This window comes from Lepisosteus oculatus, chromosome 4 (genome assembly GCF_040954835.1).
Source record: "Lepisosteus oculatus isolate fLepOcu1 chromosome 4, fLepOcu1.hap2, whole genome shotgun sequence".
NCBI classification, from domain to species: domain Eukaryota; kingdom Metazoa; phylum Chordata; class Actinopteri; order Semionotiformes; family Lepisosteidae; genus Lepisosteus; species Lepisosteus oculatus.
This window is the reverse complement of record NC_090699.1, coordinates 34548969-34562615: the sequence shown is the minus strand read 5'-3', so window position 1 is coordinate 34562615 and position 13647 is coordinate 34548969. Positions and strand designations below refer to the sequence as shown.

Below are 13647 nucleotides of genomic sequence, written 5' to 3'. Positions count from 1 at the left end.
TTATCAAATACAGGATCACTGGGGAGCTGGCGCCTATCCCAGCAAGAAAAGGGCACAAGGCATTATCCACACTGGACGTTACACTAGTCCATCACAGCCATTTAAGGTATTTCAAGACAATTAGTGAAATAAGCACTGTGATGCTCAGAAATATTAATTGAAAAAGTATAGTACATTAAGGTAAAACCACATTCAGATCTAATATAAACATGAAACATAGCAAACAACATACAATATATGTTGTCTGGAAGAAGCCAACTTTTATACACAATTCAAGCTTCAGGAATTCCAAAAGTGTCCACATGGACTTAACAGCAGAACTTGCATGAATGAGGGAAATTCAGGAAATCTGATCAAAGGAAGTTTCTTGTGACATCTGTAAATGTAAAGTACAGTAGCTTTTCTGGTCCTGTTTGGTACTAATGTTTCAAACATGAAACACTGATAGACTCTATAGTTTTACATTTCTTCCCTACAGTAGCTCATTTAATGCATGTATTGATACATTTGGTATTTTGTATCACCTCCCTTTGTTGTGTGACAATTTATCAGAAAGAACATGTTACTAAGGTCTTGTACAAGGACAAATAATGAAAAATAACTGGACAGACTTATTGAATTGTTAAAACAAGAGAGATGTTGTTCTCCTTGTGTCACTGAGAACAAGCCTATTCAAACAAGGAAAATTAATAACAGAAAAGAGTTTCAATTTAACACCATGGAACTAAAATCAATCAATTTTGTATCTGCCCTTGAAATGGTACATTTTTTGAACCACAAAGTAAGCATTTTACTTCAAAACATTCTTTCAAAGAACAACTCTTCTCTGGATTTTGTTTTCCTCCGCAGTTTAATAAAGGGCAGTATTGTTTCCTTTGTTCTACAACATAATTTGCAGGATGCATTACAGTACAATGAAACTGTGTAGAAAACCAAAGTGTTACTGCTCTGAAGCAGTGATTCACAAAGAGTATCAAGGGTGTTTTCTCCCTTAAAACAAAAGAAATACCCATTATTAATACTTCTGTTATGATGATGTCCTGATCTTCTTGTCCTTTTTTTCATCTCTTCATGATACCAGCCTCTCAAGCATCTTTTCCTGAATCCGTTCAAACTACCTCAAATTCAGACTTTCAAAATCTGACCTACTGTACACTACCTTCTCCACCTTTCCAGATCTACCAGTATTTATTTTGAATCTATAACCTTTTCTCACTCTTTCACCACCAAGAGCCTCAGTGTTATGTGATGCTTCTCTTTCCTGCTCTCAGCACATCTTTCCCTAAAACGTCACCTTTGGCTAAAACAGCTTCTGCAGGGCCTTCTCTTTCCCCAACAACTTACTCTGTACAGCTCAGATGGTTCAATCCTGTGTTCAAATCATCTCTCTTCATCTCATCCAAAATCCTAGCCTCAACTCGTTATCTTTGCACTTAACTAGCTTCCCATATTAACTTTAATCCAATTTAAGATCCTTGACCTTTGCTATTGATCTCTTCATCACTCACCTCCCTCCATTCTCAGGCTCTCTCCTGATTACTTCTCTTGCCATTTCTGCTCACCTTCTGCCAGCCACTGAATTCTTCCTTATTTTCTCTCACACGTTCCTCTGTTGCACCCCATGCTGCAGTTTTGCTGCAGTTTGGCACTACATCACCTCTGACCACAATCGCCTGGTCGGATTGCACCTGTAGATCCTAAAATCACACCCAATACAGCATTTTCTAATTGTTATGTCCTGTTATGTTAACATTGTTATGTTCTAATTGTTATGTCTTATATAATTTAATCTAATTAGATTATGATAAAGTCTGTGATACAGTATATCTCTCTGTGCAATGTATATTTTGTAATTTTTAATTTTTCTACTTTTAATGTACGTCAATGTTAAATGCACAAGGATCAGAATAAAGTTAAATATATAAATCAACAATTTTTCAGAATGATCTTCAATGTTTTTAATATTTTCATATTTTAGAATACCAACTGAAAGCTGCGTATGATACTTTTAAAATTCGAAGTCAACACTATCTCAAAATGTTGTTACTAACATTACAACACACAAATAAGAACAGGGGTAACTTTTCTGACTATGTTTTACTGCCAGCCATTGCCTTTACAGATAATCATCACAATCATCTTAGAGATTCTATAAAGGCTTCTATAAAGACTTAGAGAACTCTTTATAGAACCTAGTTTTGCCTAACAACAGGATAACAGGCTTTTTGTCACTTCTACAACCTCTATAACAGCCCCTATAAACTTTTAAAGTGTCTTCAAATCTATCATTAACAAACATAACATTCATGAATTCTGCAAACCTTTTGTAATGTTCTGTGTTTATTTTACTGTGATAGTTCTCCTTAAAAGGTCAATAGCAGTCATGTCTTTACTAGAAAGCAATTTAATCAAATGCATTTTATTTTTACTCATCATAATTATTTAAATATTACAGCTATAACTATTGTAAACTGCATACATTATCATTCCATTTAAAAGAATGGTGTTTCATTCATTACCTTGTGAAAATAAATGTATAAATAATGTATAAATAATGTACAACAAAATGCTAAAATATATTGAAAATCAAATACACATAAAACAAAGTTATTAACAGGAAAATCTTTAGTTGCATATAAAGTATAAAGATAATTCATTAATTAAACATGACACACTGTACTGTAGGTAAATTGCATTATGCTGATTAGCATGTGTCATCAACGGGAAGTCTACTGTAAAAATCATAAGCTAGTAGCATGGAATTACTAGCTCTCAGCTACTGTTGGAAGCCACACATGCTGTGTTTCATGCTCTGCACAAGGTTGTAGATGCTGTCTTTTGGGATTCCATCCCATTCCTCTCTTAGAGCCTGGACATGTTGTTCCAGTTTGCAAGAAAAACAGTTACATGGGCTGCAACAGGAAATGTACTACAACTGGAGTTATGTATTAACCAGATACTTCTGCTTGGACCATCACACATGAATTATCCTATGGTCCAAGTCTGGAATAAACAATGTGACACACCCAGGACATCTGGCTCTTGTGATAGGAGTTCCTACTTCCTTCACTTCCAGAAACTCTTGGAATGAAGGTATTTCTACTGTCCAATAACCAACATCATCCTTCTTCTTGGACCAAAGTCTCTTCACTTCACAGGGCTTGACCTTATTTTCATTTTTATCTGAACTGCTCAAATAGCACCCTGACCATTTCTTTTTTACTGGTCAGGTGACTGAAGACAGCAGTTCATTCCTCATTGCACTCTGGGAAATGTGGATCGGAAAAGAACCTTATCTCCATCTGCTTCCATCTTAAAACATCAATTAGCATATTATTCTACATTCCTGCACCACACTTACACAAAACCTTGTTACCTCATGTGACAGTCCAGGCTTCAAAATGTGAGTTGCACAAAAATTCTACCTATGTTGTTTCTTTCCTGGCTTGACATTAACTTGCTTTAAACAATATTCATCAGTATATGTTATGAATATGCATGAGTATGGTGGTACATTTTAATTGGTACTCACATAAATAGTTATACAGTTAAAAACAGTATATACAGGGGGTCTCCATTTAATGTCAATGGGGACTGTAACATGGTTATATTATCAGGGAATCATATCCCGTAAGAATTAATGGAAATAGGGGTTAATGGGCACCCAGAAGACTTTAAGTGTGAGATATGTCTCCATAAGAATCAATGTATTTCAATAGTAATAGAAACCAGAACATGACAACATAAAAGTACATTCATGTACATAGTGTACATTCACATTTTCTGTGTCTAAACAAAATGATTATCATAGTACTCCATTAAGTTAAGCACTTCGATGTAATTTAACCTTGTAGAAACATGTGCATGTGAGAGATACTTTAAAATACTTTTAAATTCATCTGATATGTACAGTAGAACATTATGTACAGGCTACATAGTTCCATATTAAATACTGTACATATGATAAATAAGGACATCTAATATCATATACTTTAGAATAAATTACTTTTATTTTAACTTCTCAAAACATAGTTTGTAAGCACTGAATGTTTCTCTGAACTTTATTAAGATGCTATGCAGTCAGAGGATGTAAAGTTGGGACATAAAAAGATGTAAAAAATTGCATAAACATCTCAAACACATGTAGTACCACTATAAACCAGTAATATATATATATAATGATTTTTATATAATGCAAATAAATTTTCCAATTATTATACTAGAAGTCTGGCCTACATTTTTAGGATGCAGTGTACAGTACAGGTGTGTCCTATGGACTTAAAGTCGGGAAAGCTTGTTTTAGGGATTAATGAGTCAAAATACTAGATACTAGTCAGATAGGGAAAAAATATTCTGTACAACCAAGCTGATAACATTACGCAGAAGCTTAATAAAAAATGTCCCAAAATAATTGTACAGTATGTTAAGTTAAAGCAAATGCCATCCTAAAGTAAAAAAAGTCTTAAGTTCCTGGCTAACTACTCAAGAAAATACTTACATGCTCAAGCATAATTTCAGACTTATTCATATTCATTAGTGCAAAGACCAGTTAGACATTAAATACAATGGTGTCAGACATTAGGTGAATATGTACTTCATGTATGAAATTCACAGAGCAGGCTGTCAGCTGTTTTACTGATGATTGCACTAGCAAACATTTTTTAATCTAGGAACTGTTTAAGGTAAACAAATATTGGTGTCCCACAGTAGTAAATCACTTTCAATTAAAAAAATCACATAATACCTATAAAGATAGTCAAGTGAGAAATGTTAAATATGGATCAATCCTATGTCCTAATGAAAAATATTATGGGACACATTTTGGGGGCATTTACAGTCATTAACATTTTGCAGAATGAGTAGAATTTAACCAAATTTCTCCAGTGGAAGATAAATACTCTTGTGAAATATATTTTAATTTGGCCATAAAAAAGGATTGAACAAACTCAGTTTTATTAATTTATTTGGCTAAAAAACAAATTCATATAAAGCAGTTATTTTTTACTTCCATGTAAAATGCTAATGAACATGCTTTTGTTTTCATTAGCCCAGGAGAACAACGGGAAAAAAGTACAGTATATCCTGTTACTCACACTATTCAAGTCAAATATCCAGAAGTAACTGTGCAAATGAGAAACCCATATCAAGAAAGCTTTTCCTTCCTTTGAGTCCTGTTAATTTCTGAGGGATTATATATTTGCCAAAATCTTAAACCGCTGGGTTTAAAAGAGTACAGAAAGCAAAGTATTTATTTTGTGCAACGAAAATTAGGAAGGTTAGTAAAGCTATCTAGAGCTTTTTCCTGCTTATAAAGGTATAATTATAGGTAACAAAAGTAACTTTTTAAGTCCCAATACAATATATTCAATGGAAATGAATTTTCTTAAACACTGACAAGGCCTCCAAACAGCAGCCTAGATGCAAAATGTTTCCCTTCATTTGTCTTCAGCCCACTGAAACTGACCTTGATCTCTCCTTGACATTCAAGTGTTCTACCAATGATTCAGTGATAACCCAATCCAGAATTTTTAAATTGCTTTTTCAGCATAACATTTTTACAATAGATGGGATTATCTTAAAAGCAGCACACATAAGGTATTGTTTTGTGAAAATGTATAACCCAAAGCAAAAACAAAAACTCTCTGCTTTGAAAAACAGAAGCTGGACTCCATTTCTGTACTTCTGGAGCACCAAATTCACATATTTGTTGTCTCACTTTCTCAATGGTCTCATTTAAATGTCTCAATTGTCTCAATTTTAATTACACAATAAAGTTTACATGTGATATATATTCATATCCCTGTATGAAATTTGAGCACTTACAGTTTGTCTCTTTTTTGCACCACTCATTAACTACTGTATATAATGTAAGCTTACAAAAAATGTGACATCACATGAATGATAATATGGGTTTGTGAGTTTACACTAGTAAAAGACACTATTTCATCCACCATCATTAGACTTCAGCAGTGCTATCCATTCATACAAAGCACCTGTGACCAAACCTAGTGCTGGATGTACAGCTGAAATGTCCTAGGAGAGACTAACCTGAGGTACTGCTTCCCTACAGCAAACATCTGCATGTGCTAGAATAATATGTCATCTAGCAAAACTCACAAATCTCATTGTAGTCATTGGTAACTCACAGCAGTTAGCATCCACCCAGGCTCCCTAACAATGGCAACTTTATAACTCAACTTCACCACGCTAAATAACTGATGTTTGCAAATCAACATGAATGTTAACCCTCTGGATACCTGTATAGTACTGGAGCTTCCTGTAAAATCTAAGCTTTAATTTGCATTTGGTCGTTTTAGTTTATACAGGAAATCCCTGAAAGGCTTTCTGTATATAAGAAAAATATTATATTGGTGGTACTAATGTAGAAGTGTTGAAAATGGGAATGTTTGTAGTCCATTTCTTGCCTGTTGTAATCTTACCACACAACTTTATGAAGATATAATAATATTGGCAAATAAAGTAAAATTTGCCTTAAGCTTGGCTAAACTCTGAGTGCACGCACTGCTTAGGTGGCATTTCTAAATTTTCTTTCACATATTTTGGCAGTTTTGCTTCCTGGCAATACTGGAGTTCATAGCCTCCTTAAATGTAGACTCTATATAGCAAATTGTTTATTTAGCAGAAACATAAAATTATAAATTACTCCCAAGCATGCATGACACAAGATGCACTGTACATTATATTTGGCCAAATGGCTAATGTTCACAGGTAGTCCCATGGTAGGTATTTGGACATATTTATAAATGAGTACAGTGCATAAGGAATTGCTGTATATATTAGCCAAAGGATAAGACTTTAAAACACTTTCATTACATCAAGAATCTATAACATTGTATTATAAGGTTAGAAAAAAGGAAATTGAAATATTCTGTTTGAATAAAAAACAATCACATGATTTTTTGTTAACTTAGCTCTATATTTAATGGAAAATGTAAAAAGCTCCTTCCCTTGTTAATTAGGGCGAGAAAGATGAAATATCCTTGAGCATTTTCTTCTACCATGCCAACCTTCAATTCAATACATACTATAACAACCTGGTAAATGAAGACCACTTTCAGTCCCCTGCCAAAAGAGGTATTATACAGTATATACCCATGTAAGCCGTAACTAAAGCAGAAAATCCTCAGAGGAACAACTGATAATTTAATTTCTTAATCAATGGATATTTTGCTCTTATATTCCTGGCTAGTTAACTATTCTCACAAAATGTAAAATGTAATGTCATTTTAAAACTCATTGTCAGAGCAGACAATCAAGTTCTGATCATTCGCTTCTCCGTGCTTTGCTTTGGGACATCAATTCAAGAGACAATCTGAAATACTGTAGGTGTTTAGGATGTAAAACATAATAATTCATGAATATGACAACAAGGACAAAATAAATAGAAAATCCAAAAGATGCAACCTACCCATTAAGTTTTTATACCAACCACAGAACCGCTTAAGTTCTTTTTTACATTAACTACGTCTGTTTTAGACACATGCTATTACAAATGAATAAGGAATTTTATTAACTCATAATCTATGTTGCCTTCTTCCTGTCTTCACTGCTGCAACAGAATTGTTCTCAAAGATATGGCTGAAACATTGGCATTTTGTCTTATGCACAGATTCAATTATCTGTGTTAATTTTCTGTCTTTTAATGTGGCATTAAATTTAATACATTCTTACACGTACTGCACACTCTCTAACCTCACTCAGGCATTCGGACGTGATGGCAACTATAAAAGTTATTTGCTACAAAATACAACTGGAAATATGAGCTGCATATGATATCCTAAAAGAACATGGAGACAAATGAAAACTAGAATTATGCCCAGAACCTAAACTGGAATAAGGATTGCCAGCAGCACTACTGCACCATCTCAACACTCTACAGTTCAGGATACCAATAACCAACTTTTCCTCCCTGAGGAGGGAGGTTAGACAAATCCCTCTACCTTCTCCACCTGACTTCTGATATACTGCCTTCTGCTACTCCTGAGGAATGTCCAATTATACACAGGACCAATCAGATTAACCCTTTTCTGCTTGAGGAATTTCTTTCCACAGGAGTCCAATCAGTCAATCAAGGCAGGTGTGTCCAATTTGCTCCCTAGAAGGAGGAGGATTTAACTAAACCTCCATAAAAACTTATCTGCACCAAGATACCTACCTACGGTATTATGAAGTCACTTAGCTACCCAGTTTCACATAAGATATCAAATATAAACTAAAATGTCTTACAATTACAGTAGGTTTTCACTGTGTGGAAACCTAAAAAGCATCATATTGCAGCATGCCAAGCCTGTGAATAAAATTTTCATAATAAATAAAATGAAGTCATTAAAATGAATAATAATTCCTTAGACTTATAAAGTGCTTTTCTGGACACTCCACTCAAAGCACTTTACAGATAACAGGAACTCCCTTCAACCACCACCAATGTGCAGCATCTACCTGGATGATACTGTATGTCAGCACCCCTAGCCCAATTATTAGGAGGACATGATATGTAAAAGCCAAGAGGAAATTTGGCCAGGATGCCAGGGTAATACCCCTACTCTTTTGGAGAAGAACACAGGGATTTTTAATGACCACAAAGCATCAGGACCTCAGTTTTAAATCTCATCCAAAGGACAGCACCTGTTTACAGTATAGCATCTCCATTACTATATTGGGGCATTAGGACCCACACAGACCACAGGGTGAGCACCCCCTACTGGCCCCTCTAATAACTCTTCCAGCAGCAACCTTAGCTTTCCCAGGAGGTCTCTCACCCAGGTATTGACCAGGCTCACATACAGTACTTCGTTTTTGTCATGAAAGTGTGACCGTTGCGGTTCTGTGCAGTCTCGTGCCCTCCTCCAACCCGTTTCATCCCACAACACCTGGGGCGCGAACCCGGGTCTCTGGAGTAACGCAACAGGGAACCAGCCACATGAGCTAAAGGAAACCTCCCTCAACCCAGGCAGCTGAGGTCCCTGCTATGCGCAGTGAGGGTGATGATGTCACCGTATCTGAACTAGCTCCGCTGCAAAAGCCGGGTTGCCCTCCCGTGTAGGATGATATTTAGACCCTATGCGAGGAAAAAGGAGCATAGACAGGGTTCAGGGGAGACACACAGGGTTAATTGGTGCTCACAGTGAAGTAGGGGAATATCCGAAGACAAACATATCCAAGGAGGTTCAAGGGGGAGTCAGGAAGCAGTCCATAAGTCCATTGCCGGGAGATCCATCAGGAGATGCAGACAAACAGGAACACATGACAAGACAAGAATCCAGGAAATACAGAGCTCTGTTCTAAGCCCAGGGCTGTGCCTCCTCCTGAAGCCTGGTGGTAGGCAGGCCATCGGGCTTCCATGTTCCAAAGATGAGCCCCAAAGACAGGAAGGAGTAAACTTTAACAGGGAAGCTAAAGCACAGTACACCAGGAAATAATGTAGCTAATAAAGACTAACATGAGGAGGTTGGAGAGTCCTCTGTAGGAGAGGATGGTAACTGTAACAGTACCCCCTCCTAGAAGGGCAGACTCCGGGTGCCCTTATAAAATAAAAACGAAGGTGACTAAACCAGGGACAGCTAAAAGCCAAGACTATATACTGTACAACTAGGAAAGGTTACTATATACGATAATGACTATTTACAACTAGAAAGTCACCAAAAAACGTGAATATATACAGGGCGGGCAGTCCTCTCTTTGAAAAAATACCAAGAAAGAGAAAAAAAAAAATCCAAAACAGGCAGACTCTCCAAATCAAAACAATCAGAGTCCAGACATCAAAAAAAAGGAAAAAAAATCCTGATGGGAACTCCATGGGGTCTTAGTAGAAGACTCAGCTTTCTGTCACAGGAGCTGGTTCTGACTCTCATGAATTGCGTAAGAAGACCCTATGTGTGATGGTATAATGTGATGGTATAAGAGTCTGGAGAAGGACATCAGGGAAGGCACAGCTAGGTAAGGTCGGGATAACAGACAGGGGATGGTGACTTGAGTGATCTGGTGCACAGGAGGCATGAAGTAGGCTAACGAGTCCAAGGAAGTCCAGAAGGGAAAATCGGGGCGCGGTCCGTAATCCAAAAGCCGCGTGGTCCAGCCATGACAAAGACCATTAACACAGGAATGGGAACGTTGAACCAGGAACATGGAAGATTAAAATCATAACGAGGCAAAGCGCTCCGAGCCCCAGACTCAGAGGTCAGGACGCCATGGTGAAGCCTATGCCTTTGGGCCACTTCTGTGCCTGATGGTAGGCGGGCTTCTGGGCGTCCGTCTTCCAAAGCTGAGCCCAGAACTACGGAGACGCCAAGCTTAAATAGGGAATCGGGGATAGGAAATAGCTGGGACAAATAAAGCTGGGAACACAACAAAAAATGTAGGAACACCCTCTAGAGGATGGAAGACGACTGTGACAGGTTTGTTCAAATAGGTCTAGTAACATAAAAAATGCCCCAAAGTGAATTTTGGGGGATGCAATAAAACTGAACTGAATAAAAACACAGACACACTAAGACATTATGACATTCAAGATATTTGCTTCCAGGGGTGAGGGATATATATATGTAATATATACTGTATGTAAGTAAAAGAATACATTCTGTTTACTCCGAATTATTATATGGGAATTGCTGATTGTAAACCTCTGATCAAGAGTCATAGCAGGTGTGAAATTAAGAGAACCCTATGACTCTTTCTGCAGAGAAACCCTTCAACAGCTTAGCATTCCACTATGCAAACTCTAAAACTGGCACATGCTGCTTGAAGAGACATATCTTTTCATTCTGCCCAAGACTACATAGGCAGTTCCTCACAACTTGCAATACGACTCCAGGATCAGCTATTGTACTGAGACACTTTTTCTGAAGCATAGGATTGGAGCTGATAGCAACTAACCAGGTAGCATAAAAGTGATTGCATGGATGAGCAGAGCAACAACAAAATAGTTGTGGCTAAATTCAGTCTAAAATCTGCACTTGTCTGGGCTGTATCACTCTGTGCCTGTAACCAAGACTCCTAGTAGCACCTAAGCTGGTCAAGAACAGTGGCTATTAGCTTTTGTAAACTCTCCTTCTAGCTGCTCAATAGCAGATTCTGTGGTTGACTGACCGTCTTCTGAACTGTCATTTTTCATTCAGATAGCCTTGTATCCTCTGAAACCCATATTTATCTAACCAGAACAAAAACCTTCTCATTTTCTGAGTGTCCTGAAAAAACAAGTCCACACATTCACAAGAAAATAGTACACCAGTGTATTATTAAGCTGCTTCCTAAAGATGCCATGCCCATCTTCAGTTTCTCCAATTATAATAATCAACTTCTTATTCATGGAGCAATTTGGTAGAAATAATTGGAGGCTTAAAAATGAATTGGTGGCTTGGTGTTAGATTACTTGTTTAGAAAGCAAGCATTTTGTTAACTGTTAATTTTCCTCTAAGATTAAATTCATTGATCAAAGTCAAAGGTAAACGTTTTTTCCATTGGTATGAATGTCCTTGTTTATTAAACTGAATACCTGTATAATCAGTGGTTCAAGCAACCTTTCCACTGTTATAGTCCTGATCTGAAGATCCTTAGGGTCGATTTTCAGCTGAAGATTTTGTAGCAGTGTCATTTTACCTATTAGAAAAAGAAGCAAAAAACACATAACATTATCCACTGCACAATAATAATTCAGTTTTCAAAAAACTCCCTTTGGTTTATATCAGTTACCTACATCACACAGTACAATTATTGGAGTTCCACATTAATACAGACCTTAAGGAGATATATTACAGATGAATCAATTATTTTACTTGACATCTGAGTCTTCTAAAATAGGTTTTGATAAAACAGTCTAATTACACATATCATATTGGATAAATACGACTGAACATGTATACAGTATGTAGTTTAATAATTAGAATATTAATGGAATACATGGTTACTCTGAGTGATTAAATATGAACAAAGTGAAAAATGTCATCAACTAATCAATAATTTGAAATCTAATTCTCAAAGATAAAGATTCATGTAGCTACTGTAAATGTTTTGAACCATTTATAAACTATTTAGAAACTTTTACCTTAGTATGTGACCCTGACCAAGGTATTCCTAGTAGATTATAAATAGGCTGCAGGCTTCCTTGCATTGCAAAAAATAAACCCAAGCTTTGCGTAGTATTCTATATTTAGCACGCCAACAGTTTCTCATCAAAGTGAAACTTCTATTTGGTTAGTTAAATTAAGAACAAAAATATATTTATAAAAACGTTTACATGTCAGAATACAGAAAAAACTTGCAAAATTATAAACTTTATAAACTGCAAAGTGTCGAAAATAGTTGCACACTGTGTCCAAGCATTCAAATGAGTTATGCACAAAAATAAATTTAAATATACAAATTATGTTATGTCCCTGGAAAACGCATTCTCTATTTAGTGGGGATGACTACAGTGTACAGGAAAACACCTGGTGTCTTTCGTTGTCATTACATAATTAAAACGAGCTGGTGTTTTCCACTTAATTAATTCAACTATTAAATGTATATAAATTACATATTTATAAGGACAAAGCTTAAAAAAGACTAAAACATCTTGCACGGTAAATGTCCGATACCGGTGGTCAACTAAATAAATTCTGTCTTATTAAGGCACGAAGTGTCCGTCATCTGTTTAAATGCACTCGCTACAACCGCACACCCTTTTAAATAATTAATCAAAACAATTGATTCCCTTCCAAGAAAACATTGAAATTAAAATTTAAAGTTTATGATTTAGTAAACTATTCGAAACAGTGACGTTTTAAATGAGATATCAAAAATACGAACAACTAGTGAGAAAGAAATAGCAAAACACGCATTCTTACCTTTCTAAGTCTAAAGCACAGAAAACTGTTTTGCTGACAAGGTTTAGCTGATGTACAATGAACTTTTCCACGCCTGCAGAGCACAAGTTGGAAGCCACAATCCAGTTAAAAGAAATTCAGCTGGTATTGCCCTCCCCCCTCCTCCCTCTGTTCGCTTGCCAGTCATGCGCTCCAATGCCTACTTAAACTGTCAGCCGAGCTACAGTTGGCGCATGATTTCATTGACATCCACTTGCTGCTTCTGAAAATATCCGAATGACAGGAGGGCTTCGGAGAGGTTAACACAGCTAACAAGAAGCAGGCCCCTTCCTCAAAGAGATTCTACTGTACCAGCACCTGGCAGATATACAGTAAATACTGTATACTGTATGTTCTTTGCAGAAAAATTCTAATAATCACCTTTATTTTATATAGTGTCTTTAATTGTACAATACATCCTGTCAAGTTACATGTTCAACTTCTCAAGCCTTCCAAATGGCAAGTTCTACATTTCAGATAAAATCAAAATCCCCATTTATAGTGATATAAAGAACTCTGTAATCCCTTTCAGTCATTTCAGACAGAACGTACATCAGTTACATGCTAATCACTTATACAATTCAATATTGACAGAGGAGAATATAGAAATGTTTAAGTATACTGTACTAACCTTTCCATTTAAGGAATCGATTAACATTTGACCTCTGTATATATGCAACTCTGTATTAGTTATTAATTTTTTTCTATTTTTGTTAATTAACCCAATATTTTTCGATTCAGACTTCAATGAATTTTTTTTTTTATCTATGGATTAAGCAGAAAGAAA

General features: G+C 36.2%; 1 protein-coding gene across 1 annotated transcript in view; it reads right to left on the bottom strand.

The window, feature by feature from the left end:
- Positions 1-12983, bottom strand: part of LOC102699018 (catenin alpha-3) — a 545540-nt gene extending 532557 nt beyond the window's left edge. Inside the window, exons 1-2 of the mRNA XM_006630805.3 lie at positions 12843-12983; positions 11513-11616 (exon numbers count right to left, since the gene is read on the bottom strand). Of these exons, the coding sequence (XP_006630868.2) occupies positions 11513-11611 (99 nt within the window). The 5' untranslated portion in view covers positions 11612-11616; positions 12843-12983. The remainder of the gene's footprint in view (positions 1-11512; positions 11617-12842) is intronic.
- Between the last annotated feature and the right edge of the window lie 664 nt (positions 12984-13647).